This window comes from Polyodon spathula, chromosome 12 (assembly GCF_017654505.1).
Source record: "Polyodon spathula isolate WHYD16114869_AA chromosome 12, ASM1765450v1, whole genome shotgun sequence".
In the NCBI taxonomy this organism is placed as follows: domain Eukaryota; kingdom Metazoa; phylum Chordata; class Actinopteri; order Acipenseriformes; family Polyodontidae; genus Polyodon; species Polyodon spathula.
Window position 1 is genome coordinate 3200512 of NC_054545.1, and position 18361 is coordinate 3218872.

Here is an 18361-nt window from a genome sequence, read left to right on the forward strand (position 1 = left end):
TTATTTCTCTTCTGGTGGATTTAACTGATCTCTGCTTTTCTCCTCTGCTTCCTCTGTCTCCATTTTGCGCCCTGGTGCATCACTCGATACAGTCCCCATCACTTTAGCGCTGTGCTCCTGTGCTTTTGCCCTGAGTGCAGCGATGCTGTTCTCCCGCAGTTCCTCTTTGGAAATGGGTGACTTGGTGTCTGTCCTCCTCTCCTCCACCTCCCGCTCCTCCTGTTTCGGATTGGTTGGCCGTGGAGCCTCTTCGGCTTTCCCTGAGGGAGGGGTCTCCACCGTCTCCATCGACTTTTTGTGCATTCCTAAAAAGAATTGTGGGTATTCGGATTTAGAAAAGCGTCTGGTCATTGGAAAGCCATCTTGAACTGTAAACAGTAAGCAAAGAAAGAGTCCAGATTAAGCTACAGCATCCACCTTTGCCTTGAAAAGTTTTTAGGAGTTTTTGTTTTTTGTAATCTTGTTTGATTTTATTAGATTTTTGTATTGATCAGCTTTATGAAGAGAGTTGATTTTATGCTTTGATGTTGTTTCACTCTATATGATGTCACTTCTCTCAGAGAAGCAATGGATGCCTATTATCAAGGTTTAGATACTTTCACAGCTACGTCATGAGCCCTACTTTGTATATCCCTGATTAAACGATCTTCAATGCTGTTGCCCGGCAAAGGCAATGCAATACTACAGGGCGGCTACAATGGGATCACTTAGTGATAACATGCACCTGTTGACAAACCATGCTTTCCCAATGATGCACCCGAATCAATGCACACTGGTAGCACCTTGCAACACTGTGCTATCGTGTGAGTGTTCTGCTATATAAAGAAGACCGCTGTGCAGTGGTGTGTTGCCATGTCTGGCAGTGCTGTGATCTGGTATTACCTAGCTATGGGTCCTTCAGAGTAATACACTGGTATTAATATACCAAGAGTGCTTTTCAAGCTGTTCCATGAGGTTATGTAGAAGAACTATAATGGAATCAGCATGCAGTGATGAGACTACAGTTGTAAGTGTAGGTTCAGTGTAAGCAACAGTGTTTTTATTTGTTGTGTTCCTTTACACTTGGTTCCAAGCAGAATCTTTATCAAATGGAAGTTCAGGTAAGAGCACTGTATCAGCCACACGGCAGTCAGGTGAGAGCACTGTATCAGCCACACAGCAGTCAGGTGAGAGCACTGTATCAGCCACACAGCAGTCAGGTGAGAGCACTGTATCAGCCACACGGCAGTCAGGTGAGAGCACTGTATCAGGCACACTGTAGTCAGGTGAGAGCACTGTATCAGGAACATGGCAGTCAGGTGAGAGCACTATATCAGCCACTCAGCAGTCCTGTTCACACAGTTCAATGTTAAACTGCAGTTCCACCCGAATCAGCTTTTGCATGCTTGCCCTTCAGATAAGGTTTTTGTGACTGCTGTGTCTGTCTTTATTAGCACATGCGAGCAGTGAACCTGCCCTGCATCGACTGTCCTGGGACTTGGGGATGCATGCATTTTATTTTACAACAACAGGAATGGATATGACTCCCACTGCATAGCGGATAGGTCCATTCCTGGTTTTGCTGTGAATTTAAACAGACACACCTGAGCTTGCTACCTACAGACTATGGCTAATCAAGCTTGTTTAAAAACTGCTATGCAATAGGAGTCTTGTTTCCATGACTGAATAACAATATATTCCAAGCATAGTGGTCTTTGAAGCTGCACTGATATAACTACATATGTGTCAGACGGTACTTTTTTCATCAGTAATAGTCGGCATGTAGGTTAGTGTCAGCCTGCCTTTCAGTAAAGGTGCAGAGGAGGAGTTCAGCTATTGTAACCAAAATTTCTGAAGACTCGATATAATCAGGAGCTGCAGGACATGCCCACGATAATGCTTTCCACTAATTAAGCCATATGCAAAATAATTAAGGAATAAATGACTGATTTCATTGATTAATTTGTAAATTAAATTTCTAGTTTACAAATTCTTTTAAAAAAATCAATTATTCACTTTACAACTAATGAACTAATCAGTGCATTCATTGCTTACTGAACTGGTCCCATTTGAAATGATATTTAGGATAGTCGGAAATACATGTGATTTCTGTGTTTAATGTAATGGGAAAAATCTGATCTGGGATCGGATACGGGGTCGAATAAAGTGGAAATGAGCCAGTGCGTGATGTTGATTGGCATACTCTGCTTAGCAGTAAACGATCTGGGGTCAGAAGCACTGGAATCGATTCCTGGAGTGATCCAGCGAGATCGTCGTGTTTATCAGCTGATTATTATCAGCACTCATAACTATAATTTTAGCAAGCCATGTATGGTAATGATTTCATTCCACTGGGATTAACTATTTTATTTTCTGTTTTTTAACCTTTTGCAAAAACTGTATTCCACACCGTCCCCTCTTGGAGAAAAGCAGTAATATATTGTATGCAGGGATCGTGCGTAAATTATAGCACTGATTATATTGTTAAATAGTAGCCTAATGTAACCCAATGTGTTCGGTCAGCGACGATCAGATGCATGGGTCGGTCTATTTGTTAACACATGCCCAACAAACCTGTCACGGTGCGGTGGTTTAAAGGATTGGAACGGGTATTCAGTTGCATGGAGGGTTTGCAATGAGGAATCACAGAGCAGTCAGCCAGTCGCAGGTGGATTGGATCAGAGAGACAGGAGAGTGAAGAGAGAGTCCTTACCAAGCAGCCAGGGTGCGCAGGAGTCCATAACGCCGTCCTTGGCAGACTTGAGGATGGATTCGGGCAGCGGGATTGAGTGTCGCACCATGGCTCCATACAGCCCGTACTCCGCCATCACGCTGCTGCGCCCCCAGCACTTCTCCCGCTTCCTCCACTTGGCACGCCGGTTCTGGAACCAGACCTGAACGGGAGCCAGAAGCACGGGATAATGACGAAGAGCCAGCTGAAGCACCGCCAGCAGGATCGTCTCACAGCAATGGCGCAAATTAAGACTGTTGTGTTTGAAAATCTGATTGCAATGCCATTTTATACATAGTTCTTAAAAAAAAAAAAAAAAAAATCTTACCATATTTAGCCCATTAAAAAACAGTGAATTAATATGGTTTGAATAACCATTTTGAAATCGTATTGTTTTACTCCTTATGAAAATGATGTACAACGTTGTCCCTTTACTTTCAAACAATTTTTGAACATCTGAGTCTCAGTCAGATTCTCAGACAATTTTGCCAGTGACACCTTCTGGTTAAAAGTATAACAGCAGTTTCTGCGTGCGCATCTGCGTCCCAGTCGTGTCACTGCGATTAAGTTTGATTTGTATCCCCGCTTATTTTAATGCACATCAGACTTTTGCATAGCAAACATCAGTGGACAAATATTAGATTTGCAGCAAAGATCTTACAGAAAATATTTAAACCCTCTGCAAGAAAATGAAACAAACACGAGTGTGTGTTTATTTATTTATTCGTTCTTATTATTGTTGCTATTATTTGCTACATTGTAATTTTTCACTTCTTGATATTGTATAATTCGTTCTGTTTTAACCGATATGTAAAGCTCTTTGAGATACGGCGATAAAAAAAGCAGCTTCCTACCATATGTGAGCGAGACATAAAATGAATTGATTGCCGGTGTCAGGTCAAGATATTTAACCCGAACAGCACTGCGTGTCAGGCACTGTATCTAACTGGCAATGCCTGTGCAGCTCGACAGCTTAAAGCACGTCTAAATTGATTTCCACAGAGCAGGCTTGGAGCGTTTAATAGCTGCCTCCCTGTGTGTGTTTGTGTATGTGTTTGTGTGTCAGTACGTGTGTGTGTGTGTGTGTGTGTGCTTGTGTCTGCTGAGTATGGATTACTGGGTGAAGAACGGGGGAGGGAGGGAGTGTGTGTGTGTGTGTGTGTGTGTGTGTGTGTGTGTGGATTACTGGGTGAGGAACGGGGGAGTGTGTGTGTGTGTGTGTGTGTGTGTGGGTGTGTGTGTGTGTGTGTGTGTGTGTGTGTGTGTGTGTGGGGGGGGGGGTAAAAAAATTGGGTGATGAGCAAACTAGGATTCAAGCTTGGAAAAATGGAGCAAGGAGAGCCGTAAACACCAAAAAGCTTTATTGTAATTATCCGATGATAACCTTGGTATTTAACTTTTTACGAGTTTGGCCCACCATACAATAAATTAAAAATGATCAAAGCCGTTTTTTAAAACCTTTTTTTGTAATTCTGATGATAACCTTTATCTCATACGAGAGATGGGCTTTTTTGATGAAAAATTGCTTCTCTCGACATTCAAAGAAAACCGGAGAGGGAAGCGAGAGGAGAAACGACCCCAGGGGCAGCGAAGGCTGATTGAAAAATAAGTTAATTTCAAGCTCAATCGATGGTCGACAGGCGCTCAAATATCACGGGAAATTAAACTAGCGGGTCCCGGGAGAGCACCGCCATTGACCCGTGCTAATTAATTCAATGTAGTTATCATTTGATTTTAACTCCTAATCTCTCGCCGGGCTCCCCCGGGGACCGCCGCCAGCTCATCTGATTTAACTAATTACACTCGATGACAAAATTGGGTGTTAATTTTGTTTAGGGGCGGAATTTCTTTCGATATTTCTTTCTTTATTACCCAGAAGGCGCTGCATTGGAAATGAAATTAAAAGGCTTCCCTGGCAGATGGATGGCCCGGGTCACACTGCAATCTTCTCCCGCTTTGATTGCATGATTAGGTCGTTAGCGCTTTTCTGGAAAAAAAAGAAATTGCTTCACATCCAGCTGCGCAGGAGGAGAGGGACGAGGCGGGATCGAGGGAAGCGATAGCGGGTCATTTATCTTTAAGAGCCTCAGCTAGCTGGTATACAGGGCAGCCTTTGACACCTGCGTTGAGCATCAGGTGAGAGACGTCACGGTTGCCACGTCCCCTTTCTGTTCCCAAGGATGTAGCATACTTTAACGGGAATGTACCTGGCCCTGTTTGATATGCGTTCAGTTAGATTACTGGACACCGCTGGCCAGAATGCATGCAACGAAACTGTTTATAACTGGCATACTAAGAATGAACCCAGAGACTAATACACAACAATGAGAGTCTACATTGAAACTGTTAAATAATCACCTGGATCCGGTCTTCAGGTAGTTCTGTTTTCATTGCTAACATCTCCCTGGCATACACGTCGGGGTAGTGAGCTTCGTTGAAGGCTTTTTCTAACTCCTCCAGTTGATAAGAGGTGAAAATGGTTCTGCAGAAATAAGAAATACAATGATTTGCTACATTGCGGTCCTAGGATAAATCGGAGCAATTTTACACGTGGGGAAAAAAAGTATAATTCAACAGTATTAAGTAGAGAATAATCAGTTTTATTATATATTGCACAGCACACAGTGCCACTGGTGGCCATAACATGTAACTGCATGGCTTTGGATTTGCAATTTTAACACAGGCCATGCATGATGTCATTATTTTTTGCTTGTAAACCTATTGCATGAAAATTCAAATTTGTGTTTATGCATTTATCATTTACAACACCAATTATGGTTTCCCGGTGTAACCATGCCGACACTAAAATACAACATTCTGCACCGAACAGGCGTTAACAGGGCTGTTTTTGTCTTTTCTATCACTCAAAATATATTTCCTGGGCTGAGCTCATCTGTAATCTTTGAGGAAGCAGCTGATTTGTCAATCTACTTGGTGGAATGTGAAGCGGTGGACAGATGAATGTCTTTGCATAAGCCTCTGGAGGACAGAATCTCGCCAGTGTCATCTCCACGATCACTCTCCTTACTGCTTGCAATACACGCACAGATCTGCAGGGAGTTCTGCTCTCCAGCAGGAGCGCAATTCGATTTGAAGAAGTTTTAGAGACAGTCACTTGAGCACATCAGCAGCTTCACGTCCAGCAACCAGTCAGCCCAGCCGCGTGTCAGTGCAGGTGAGTGCTCTGTGCATTACGATTCTGCAGTTCAAAAACAAATGCAACGACCCTCGCCCTTCTTTTAATAAATATCTGCTGACAAAGATCCAACAAGACACTGTTTTTACAATGTGCCATATATATATATATATATATATATATATATATATATATATATATATATATATATATATATATATATAACCATAACGTACCCACTCGTTCTGCTACACTAGATCCTCCATGGATCCAAACTAACCATATTGTAAGACACTTGTTTACAAATGAAGCAATGAAGCATACGTCTTACGCAGCATATTTGGAACGCCTTTTACTGTGCGTCAACGCACATTCTGAGACGAGTCAACTGAACACTAATGCGTTATATTTCTGTTGATTTATTGTTAAACTTCTTTTTTTACAATGCACAGAGATCATTACTTTCCATGAAATTAATAGCTAGTAAATCTGTCCTCGCTGTTAAAAATCCTGTATCCCCCCCAGAAAAGTCATTTGTTTTATACTTGTGAGAAAAATAGGTTAATAATAATAATAATAATAATAATAATAATAATAATAATAATAATAATAATAATAATAATAATATATGTACACCCGCTTTGAAAAGGCTGCTCATTATTAGTAAGGAATATAGCGCTGTGTTTGATTGTGAACAGACAGTCCGGTTGCTCAAGCTGGTTTAATGTCACTCGGGTTTATTTGTATAATCCTCTGGATATACAGTATCGGATCTCTTCGATGTTCCCGCTAGATGAATCTGATGGGCGCATTTCCAAGCAGAAGGCTTCATTTCCTTGGTGATCAAGCTGGCTGATGTTTATTCCAGTGCATATCGAGCTGACATGGAAATCTTCATGCAGAGCAGACTGTGATTATTGTTAAACTCGGTCGACTTATCTGCTTAATATGCATTATTAATCTAAGTGAAAATTCTTCTCTGACAGATCACACCTTTTATTATTTACTTTACACTGTACTGTTTATTTTGGTGGTTTCTTTTTTGTGTGTGCATCTAAAGTCTAAAACAATTAAGAAAACACGCAAATGTGTGGAGAATCTGTTCCATAAGATTCATAAGATAAACACTGACTTTACAGGAAGCTGCTAATTGTGATGAGACTAATTTGATGTTCTTAACTAAACACAATTACATTTGAAACCGCATACCCTTTAAGTGTACACTGTAAAATGTATACACAGCAGTGGCACAGCTAAGGGATTTAAAAGCGCATATGTTGCAGGAAAACTACTACTGCTACTATAATAATAATAATAATAATAATAATAATAATAATGTTACCAGTAGACCTAGTAAAACACAATATAGTGTAACAAAATATAACCCAATCGATTCTATGTACGGAGCAATGCTAAACAAACAGTTTATAATGTAATTGATGTATCTGCAATACATTACAACTGTTTTTAGAATTATTTTAAATCGTTGCGGGAACTCAATCTATCTATCATACACACACACACACACACACACACACACACACACACACACACACACGTGTACTAGCATTTCTGAGCCAAGTATTAGTCGAGTCCAGTGCCTTGGGAGACAGGCGTGATATGCACAGCAGAGTCTTTGTTTAAGTTCCCTTCTTCTTCTTCTCCTTCACTATACTGCACTGGGGCTGCACTGCAGTTGTTCGCAGTCACTGATCTTTAGTGGATGATGGTGGTTCCAGTTCGCAGGCATGTCACAATCGCCTCTTCTTTCTTTCTGCACTTTGCTCTGACTGGCCACAGAAGATTTAAAAACAGTTTTTCTTCTTCGCTCCTTTGTAGAAGACTTAGTTTTACTAAAATAATAATAATAATAATAATAATAATAATAATAATAATAATAATAATAATAATTGCACTAAGGTCACAAAATAAAACGACCCTATCACTGCTGCTTTTTTCTTCTTATATAATATAATGTGTGTGTGTAATTTATATATCCAGTCTAACACGCTTTGAAATGACGGTTCATTATTAATGAGGATACTGAAAGTATGATGTAAAAATTAAATGCTTTATGATGGCTAAAATATGTTTATCTATCTATCTATCTATCTATCTATCTATCTATCTATCTATCTATATATCTATATATATAGATAGATAGATAGATAGATAGATAGATAGTTAGCGTGAGTTTAGATTTTGTAAGAATGAATTCAGAAGAAATAAAATAGAATAATTTTAAACTCTGAGTTAGCAAATTGATTACATTTTGTTTAAGCTTACACAAACCATATATGTGTGTGTGTAAATATATATTCATTTTAATTATTTTGAACTCTATTTAGTAAATTTGTTAAACTTCATATTATATCGTTCTGAGTACTCTATTAAGGTACGTTTCATTAATAGGCCTTTGTTTACATAACTGTGTAATTAAGGTTTTGTCTCTATTTTACAAAAAACATTAATAGGAAATTGACAAAATAAACGTAGGTTATTCACATCATCGTCGGCCAATTATAACCAGTTTAAAAAATACAATAACATTTTAAAATAATTTCAGAGTAAAACAACTGCCGAGTCAACGCGTTTACTAACAAAAATATTACAGATAAAGTAATAAAGAAGGACGCTGTTTATACCATTTCTGTGAGTTAGGGCTGCATTTATGGTAATTATAAAATACAGCTTTAATAAAACAAATGGTAACTAAAATTCTCTAGTTTTGGTTGTCTCATAAAAGATTTCCCCCCGTGTACAGTGGATTTAATCCTTTAAAAGCCTCGATTTCTATAATCATTTTATAAACCTCATGACAGCGGAACGGATTATTCCTGCGTTCTTTATTAAGATTTAGTTTCCAGGAAGGTTACTTAATCAAAAGTTAAATATATCCGATTTCGTTTGTAAACAGAAGCCTATAAAAAACATACTTATACAATGTACAATTGAGTTTGAATACTGGCTGAAAATGAATGTAATACAGACACTATGCTATACTTAATATTCGACATGAGCCATATCATATTAGCTTTAGTCTCTATGCTGCAAGATCATGTAATCGCTAAAGTGCGATGCATTGCAGACTTAATAAAATGGTTCTTTAGAATTCTAGATGGTTCCAAATATGAAGCGCTCCAAAGAACCTTAAAGGTTATATATGTAGAACAATGTGTAGCAAAAGCGCCAGGTGTGTGGCTAGAACACAATATATACGAGCAGGTACTGGCGGCTTTACAATAATATATCCAATTGTCCGTATTTGAATTTCAGCAAATATCTTACATGGCTTACAGTACTGAAATGACAACGCTTCGTTATTATATATTATAATACTGCGTCACTTGTTACCGGCTGAGCTTTTATTTGATGCTGGTTAGTGTACAGGCATTGCATCAACTGATATATAGATAACCATGGACAATACCTGAACTGGCTGTCTGGCTGGCGTTCAAAGGAGCTGTCCTATTCAAGGACTGTAGGTGGATATTTTGCTGGTCTGACAGGACTTCCAAAAAAGCAGGCTGGCTGTAAAAAGCGGGGATACCTCCAGCTCCGATTAATCCCATCCCCATCCCCGCCCCAGCGGGGCTCAGCACCGACCTGGCCGCCAGCAGGTGAGCCCCAGGCGGCAGGGACTCCAGGACGGTCCTGGGGACGGAGGCGGGTTCTTTATTCAACCCCAATATTTCTTGGATCCCAAATCCTGTACACCTGGGAGGGTGGGCAGAATTGGTCTTGGGCTGGTGGTTAGTTCCCTCATTCTGTGCGGGCGATGCCGTTTTGGGTTTGTTTAAACTTTCTGATAATACGGCCCCTTCCTTCCCTGTCATGATTTTCTATGATTATATTCCCTGACTATTTATTTTTTCCAACTTGGTCCCAAGTGCACTCTCCAATGTGCAATGCTCCTGATCCCTCTAGAAATTCCCTTTTTATCCAACAGGTCCAGCCCAACAGGGGTCAGAGCTGAGCAGCCAATCAGCGCACAGAAGTTATTTGGAATTTCAGGGAATTACTTTCTCCACCTGACAGTTATTGTGCCACCAAAAAAAAACCAAAACAAAACAAAACAAAACAAAACAAAAAAACTATTTAAACGTTTTTTTTTTTTTCAACAGCGTCGTTTAATGACATTTTGCGTATTTCACACAGTCGATAGAAAATGCAAAACAAGAAAAACGATTTGTTGTTTGTTTTTTGTGCTGGTTTGTTACTGTAAAACATTTTTTTTAATGCTTTAAAAGGACATTTAGATGCTAGCATTAACACAGAAACTTAAAGTGTCCATATGCATATGTAAGGTCATATTTTGTTTTTATTATTGTTTATTTATTTAAACTTGTATATTTCTTAATATAACGAGAACAGTGGTCAGATCGATACAGAACCGCGTCTCCGTGTTCAGCGCATCTCCTCTCTTTCATTGATGTCACTGTAATAACCAACCCCGTTCAGCCGGTTGCTTCTATAGTGAAAATAAAAATCTAATGCTGCCATATTTTAAAAAAATAGCAGAAACATACCAATTCATGGGTGTAGTATACACAACAAACAACTTCAAAAGTATTATAGTTTAAAAAGTATAATTTAGAAAACAATCAAATTATGATAACAGTAGTCTTAAATATAGAAACGATTTCATATGCAATAAACGATATAATACAGTGTAATGTATTATTGTAAAATATATGTAGCCAAGCGCAAAGCATGACGTTGCGAATAAGGTTTTGTTCTGACCCACATTTGAATTTCGTGTTACAGATAAATGGATAATTGATCTCAAAATGTCCTAGAAATTAATCAGAAAATCAAAGTGCTTCCAAAACGGAGAGCTGCGGGGAGCGCGGGGATTTCTATCAGCTGTACTGAGAGATCATTTCACCCACCTCTCACCGACGTGTGAAAACACCAAACGAAAAGCTTACTTTTTAATAAGAGATATGGTTTTCCAATCAGAAAAAGCAACGACATTAATTGTACTAGTGGCCGCAAAGTCTGTAAATGCCCGATATTGCGGAGATAATAGTAGCTTGCTAGCTAAGCATTGCATGACCAGTTTGTTCGTTTGCAAACAAAACAGCAGTGGGCTACAGTATATGGCATTGCGTGGTTGCTTGTAAAAGACTTCCAATCGATCTCTTCAAGAATAAAATGAGTTGAAAACACCAGTGACGTTATTCAGTTTTACTTTTTGCAAGTTTGATTCTTGTTTCGATCGGTATGGTTTGCATGAGGAAAGCATCCCACTGGAACTAAAGCAACAGATACAATTGATTTTCATAATGTCAGCAACAGCAGCCTGTTCCTATTCATCACAGTAACTCTGCACTCACTGGGAATTATAAGAAGCGACAGAACAATACAATATTTATACAGTCCGACTTGCATACAGAGCTTGTGTGGAATATCGGGCAACACGAGCTGGTGAAGGGCATTACTCACAAAGCACTTGAACACTTAACTTTGCATTTTACATTTTAACAGTAAAAACACACAGCACACAACAAAACGAAATGTGTAACAGCTCTTTAATTAACTACCGACTTCTTAAAGGACCTGCAAAACAAAGACACATAACAATACAACAAACACAATGTGACGAGTTCCTGCGTTATTCATGGTTTATAAAACACGGTACAATGTCTTGTAAAAGCTTTATCAGTAAACTCTATTTTCTACTAACATCCTTCATTCATCATTTCCCTTGCACGTTTTCGTATTCTTTGCTAATGGATTTTATCCATTTCGGTTTTCAATCCGTTAATGAAATCTGAAGCAATTATTCTCTCAAAAGGCTTAGCGGGTATTTTATCTATTTATTTATTTATTTATTTATTTATTTATTTATTTATTTCGTATAAAAGTGGCTTATTTTGGACAAAGAAAAAAAGACTATGCTTAGTTTTAATATTTTAATGGCACGGCTTGGATTGTTGGGTTAAATGTCTAATTTCAGTAAAAAAAAAAAAAAAAAAAAAAAGCATTTGAATGACTAAATATGCATTGCAAAGAAACGGTGGCATATACGTGTATTTATGAGTGACCTGCATTTTTATTATAGTGACAGACATTAAAATAATCAATTATGCGTACGGTATAATAAATTAATTATGGAATTTTGACATAAGAAGCCAACAATATAATCAATCTCTCTCTCTCTCTCTCTCTCTCTCTCTCTCTATATATATATATATATATAGATAGATAGATAGATAGATAGATAGATAGATAGATATAGATATTGGAATGGGTATGTTGTAGAAGGTCTGCTCTGAACGGATCTGATTGATAACCCTGTTGCCACTCTTGGTAAAAAGCATGCCTGGGGAGAGTATTTCATTGGCAGATCGGGTCAGAACCTGTAATGAAATAACAGTAGAAAGTAAAACTCGATGCGAATTACAGCCCTGTACTTGTACTGCAGCTACCTCGTACCCAGTCACTATCTGCCTCTGCCTTGCCTGTCTGGTTTTTCATGCACTAATCCCAACCCCATCAACTGAGTCAAATCAGATCTCGTTTTGTGGCAAATCTGATCAATTTGGAGCAATCTGGAGCAGGAGTTTGCTGGATTTGAATATCACATTATCCTTACATTATTCATGGTTGGGTGGAAGCAATATGGAGATTTTTTAAAAATCTTTCTCTCTGTCTCTCACTCACCTATCACAATGTAAATAAAATGTGCGGGGGGGTAATTACAATTTAAATCTTATATTTAGGGAGAGATTTTCTAGTCTGCAAGGATGGCTGTTTTTCTCGACTAGTGTAAAAGAAGATATCTCATTATTTCTGCCAGGGCCCATCATAGGGAGATTAAAGCGGCATAGGTCAACAATAATTTCCAGCATTTTAGGGCCCGTACGATCGATCTAGTATTTCCCTGTCTCATGCGCAATCGGGATTAGTAAACGTCGCTGACTGGCCAATCGACCAAAGCGAACATTAGGGCTGATGTAACAGTAACGCGCTGCTGTAACCGTAACGCGCTGCTGTAACCATAACGCGCTGCTGTAACAGTAACGCACTGCTGTAACCGTAACGCACTGCTGTAATAGGAACGCGTTGCTGTAACCGTAACGCGTTGCTGTAATAGGAACGCACTGCTGTAATAGGAACGGGCTGCTGTAACCGTAACGCGCTGCTGGCTTCCTGGCACTGGTTCTTTCCAAAATTCTGCCTCACACCTGTTGAGCAATTTGCTGAATATTTTGGACACGTTTCACTCGGTACTTAATTAACTCCTCATTTTTACAAAACCAGAACCAGCTCAGTTGTGTAATCTGAGGTCTCTTAGACAATTCCAAGTTGTTTGTTTATCCGTTGTATAACAAATATGGAATGCCCTTCTTCACAAAAATATGTTCATTAAGACTAGAGATTTGAGGTCCCTGTTGGACCGATGTGCAATTCAAAACGTACTTTATTCATCAGGATGTTGTTTCTTATGAAAAAGGGTCCTCCCAATTTAGAAAAACAAGGAAGCTACATCTTAAGGGCCCTATTCAAATATTATACTCAACAATTTTACAAACGCAATAAAACGTATATTATATAGGCTTGTAATGAATGAAGAAAACGTGTTCTAATATGCTTCTGAGACGTCACGCAGTTTTCTAAAAGCCCATGGAAGTTATTATGCCAGTGATACTTTAGCCTATGTCTTTCTTTAATTTTTAAACATTTCTAATTGATTTACACATATCTTCAAATTCGTTTGAAATATATTCAAAACTGCACAATCAAATATATCTACAATTCAAATTGAGACATCTCAAAAATGTTTTAGATAGCTTTAAATATATTTGTTGGGTGCTTTGCAGCTGATAGATTTGCTTCCCATCTGATGGCGGCCCGTATACCAGGCAAAGGGGACCCAACATCACTACACAAGATTGGCCAGGATAGAGGGGGAAAGGTTGCGTTCTCGTTTATATATATATATATATATATATATATATATATATATATATATATATATATATATATATATATATATATATATATAACGAGTTATAATCCTCTGCTAATCAGCTATTATTAAATTATACTGGAGTTTAATTCATGAAGAGATCATTTGTGGCACACTTTGGACATCTGGACGGATAATTGCTCTGAGATAATTTATGGAAATGAAGAAAAAACCTTAGATGGAGACGGAAATAACAAACCCTTGAACAAGCTGCTGTGCAGTATTGAATAAATAGATACGTTGATTTATCGGAAGAGGTTGGTAATCATGGCTGCACTCCAGCAACCCTCAGAGTAGACATTTCACACGTGCACCCCTACCAGCACATAACCCTAACACGTTTTGGAAATGTAATCCCCCAACATGCATTGCTATAAAACCTGTTAAACTCGGATTTCTGCCGCACATCATCACTTATACATTGCGCGCGTTCTATCAAATCCAAACCTGGCTTCGATTTAAGAAATGACGGTGTATATAAATGTCACATGTCTTTTCTGCAGCTGCTCGTATGTAGCGGTACACACCGCTGTGCCATGCAAAACAGGACAGCATATAATCCAGTCTGAACAAGGGGGCGCATCACTTTTAAGAATCTACAGTTCTCTGCAGTGTTTTTAGTTCATTTGTAGCTGTATGCAAATACTAGTGGTCGTCTGGCTCCATTCGTTATGCAGAGATACAGAGCTGGGTCACGTCAAGGTTGCGTGCAGGCACAGGCCAGCAATTCGATGCGTATCGCATGAGCAGATGACGCATGGTACAGGTGTGTTTAGAAACCTGTTATTCTATTTGAATATTGTAACAGAATGCACACAGATAATCGCTCAATCAATCCACCCAAAGAAATTCACCATGCAGGAAAACATGTAAACTTGGTAATAAAATGTTTCTTCTTATCTAAAAGCATACAATATTTAGCCACGGTGTCCTTGTAAAGTCCTATTGGAAACAAAGGTAAGCGATCATACCTTTAAGGGAATGTGATTTTAGCAATACTATTGCTTTTTTTCCCCAGTGGCAGTTGGGATCTATGTCACTGGCCTCAGTCCTGTTCCTCATAGACATCATACTGTCGATCAAGATTGGCGTCAATTGATGACTAATTAGTTGGCAACAAATTCGCAAGCAACCTAGCTGTAAAAAAAAAAAAAACATAAATAAAAAATATTAAATACAAATGCAACTAAATATTTAGATATAGCTCTAAATGTGTCGCATTTATTATGCGCCATTTAAAACAAAAGAAAATGTTCAAAAGACGTTGCAATTACCTTATCACCATTTGAAACTAATTGAAAGTCGTTAACTGGAAATTTCATTAAGGGTAATGAAGAAATCAATGTATGTGTGATCATGATGTGATAATGACAAGGACTTCACGCGGACAGGACACGCCCATTTATACACAGGTAGCCTGGGCTGGTTTAAACGAAATTGGAATCTCGCTCCAGTCCTGTCAGTGTCTGGCAGGTTTTGTTTCCATGGCGCGGCGCTTAACCCCGCTCTGCAGAAGGCCCTATTGTTATCTGGGGCTGTTGTGTTGTTTATGTCAGCGCCCCACTCCAAAGGCTTCTTAAAACTCATCTGCATATGAAAATGAGCGCAGACTTTATTGACATGCATGAGAAGGATACACCAATAAGGATGCAGATTATGAAAAGATTTAGTTCAGTCATCCGTGTAGATTGGGCATCCCATCAAAGGCCAGAAGATCTGATGATTGCAGATTAAAAGACAAATAGCTGTTGCCAAAATGTGTTTATTTGCGGTTATGCTTTTTTCTACCACGGATATGTAACAAAGTAGTAATTAATCCTTAATAAAGGATGGATTAATCCTCATTCACATTATACTCATTAACAATTATGGATTATTATAATTATAATATTCGTTTTATAAAGCACTGAACAGTTTGTGTTTGCTTTATGATTTTTTTCCTTCATATTCCCTTTAAAATGCAGCCTGCAACTCATTTAACCTGGTTGATGCTATCCTTCCTGCACTGCTGTGACAGTGTGTGAGCCTCTGTGCTTGTGTGAATATAGATAAGTGATGTAGTTATCACTTGTTGACCGAGTCACATTGGGGGCACTTTTTTTTCTGTCCTGACTTCTGAGTCTGACATCGTCAGTTACATCATCATTTCTATATTTTAAATCCAGTAATGCTTGCAGTCCCTGCTTTCTGTATGACTAGCCAGCTAGGTCATTTAATACATTCAAAGACCTTTCACTTCAAAGGACACCCATTCAATAGGGTTATGAGATCTTATATTAGTTACATCTATTACATTAGCCAGACCTCTCCTCGGATTGCAAAATCTGTTTCAAACACAACTTCACTGATATTTAAATTATCATAAATAACAATAAGTCTTATTCAGTACAGTCTAAGTGCACATGAGGGTGGCGTGGTATTATCCTTGATCCCCAGTTGTTGTAATCAATCGCAGAATCTTCACTAACACAGCATGGAGGTTGTACAGTATCTGCTTTTTCTACTGCATATCTGTGCTTCCTAAACTGTCCATATATAAAAAAAAAAAAACAAAACAAATGGGTAAAATCCAAATTTAAAAAAGTTTGGCAACCTCTACATATATTTTATTTCAATCATCCATATTTGTGACAGAATATAGAGTGCATAAAACCCACATAAGAACTATATAGGTCTCTAAAAAAGAAGCGAAAAAAGAAACTGTTTACAAACCCTGCCGGGGGGGGTGGTGCTGTAACGCTGACATGAAGTGAGTTTGCTAGCTCAACTGTTCTCATGGATGTTCCACACAGAGCGCTTCTGGCCCGCCCGTCGCTATTGCTTAATTAGGCGTGGACTTGATTCATTTGTGGTAATTGACAGCTAATTACAGGCCTGAGGACACGTCGCATGGACGTTTGTCTTGGCGGTGCGGCTAAGGTCAGGGAGATGTGTTGCTAACGACTGGTTTTAGGGGACCCCCCATCGGAAGTGACCCCGACATCAGCAACAAGTCTCGACAGGCTTCACATGTCATATCCATCCCCAATATATGAGAAAGATGTTATAACTGCAGTGAAGAAAAATGAATAGGCTGCATTTTCCAATTCAACTAGAGTATTACTAAAATACTGGCTGATTACCAAATGCAATTGGCACAAAGGAAAATAAAACTAGTAATAAACACCTTTAACATTACCCTTCCGAGTTCCTCTTGACTTGTCATTTTGTTTTAAAAATGTATCCTAAGCATGCTTCACAGTGATGCATGTTCCATTGCCATTAGAACCAAGGAGTGGCAACCACACTTTAAATTCATCTGGAAGTGTCCTCCCTCTGGCAATCTGTGTGCAATAGACAACAAGAACCCACTCAGCATGATTAGATATAGGCGGCAAACACATATGAATTTATAAAGTTGCCAAGAGATCATATTACACAGTATTCACACATGCCACTTAGAATTCATATTAAATGTGTCTCCACCCCCCCCCCACCCTCTCATTCTATAGAAAATGACTTTTTCAATGCTGTTGTAATACTGGCTGCATCTGCACATTGTACACTATTTGTTGGGCTACATGGCTCCCACCAGTCTAGGATTGACCTACATATTCTAGACAGGCAGCCAGTATTCAGTACACAACTCACTTCAGATTTATGGAGTTCTTTTTTTTTGGTGGCGTTAGCCACAGGTGGGTTCAACATCACAATGCCCTACAACTTTAAAGGTTCTATCAAACAACAAGGCTGTAACAATAACACCAAACCAACAAGGTGACCATTCGAGAAGGTCTGCAGGTCTGCAAACAATTTCAGGTGAAGCTGCTCAGGTGGTAAAACAGAGGCCGTTTGCAGTGGCAGTCCGAGTCGTGTGAATCAGAAAGACAATTAGGGGCTTATTAGCTGCCTGTGGAGATGTGTAACTTGTGTAGTAACCACTTGCCAAAATGGTCAAAGTTTTAGCGACATCTCCAGCTGAGAACAGACCGAGGCCCTGTCTCGCCTAATTACACCAAACGGGCCTCTTTTTGTTTCCCATTCGGCATGCTTGTCCGGTTCCCTTTTTGTCTGACCGCTAGCTCGGTCCACGATGGAAGTGTGCTAATTAGAAAAGAAATGGCCCTAGTAATTATGTCAACCCTTGTTACAAGGGATGACAATGCACAATATTATTTTTACGCAATGCTTTGTGCAAGACCTCAGCTTCCAATTCTCATTAAGAGAACAAACGTTCCGTACAAAGAACCCGTCCCAATGTCAGAGCTACTTACATTTCCAGACCTAAAAAAAGTGGTTTAATACAGAATGTCTGTGAAATGTAGGGGGCTTGAAGTTATTGCCCTAATTAATCATTTGTGGTACAACAAGGGGTTTCAAGCCAGAACGTTCTTGTTCAGTAAGACACCACTTGCCCAACTGTCTACTTTACCTTTGCTCCTAGCTTCTGTTGGTATGTTTTGCCTGTTTTCATGCTGGCACACAGGAGACTGAATTGAAACACACAGGAGTCCAGCCAAACTAAACCGATTCCAAAGTGTGGCTTACCAGTGCTGTA

The 18361-nt window shown here is 39.1% G+C and overlaps 1 protein-coding gene across 1 annotated transcript; it reads right to left on the reverse strand.

Annotated features, from left to right (window-relative positions):
- On the reverse strand, positions 1-9682 carry LOC121325038 (visual system homeobox 2-like). Its single transcript, XM_041267341.1, has 5 exons — positions 9272-9682; positions 7608-7689; positions 5069-5196; positions 2693-2873; positions 1-305 (listed from the first exon to the last, which is right to left on the reverse strand). Exons 1-5 carry the CDS (start codon positions 9680-9682, stop codon positions 1-3), a joined length of 1107 nt encoding a protein of 368 aa, XP_041123275.1.
- Between the last annotated feature and the right edge of the window lie 8679 nt (positions 9683-18361).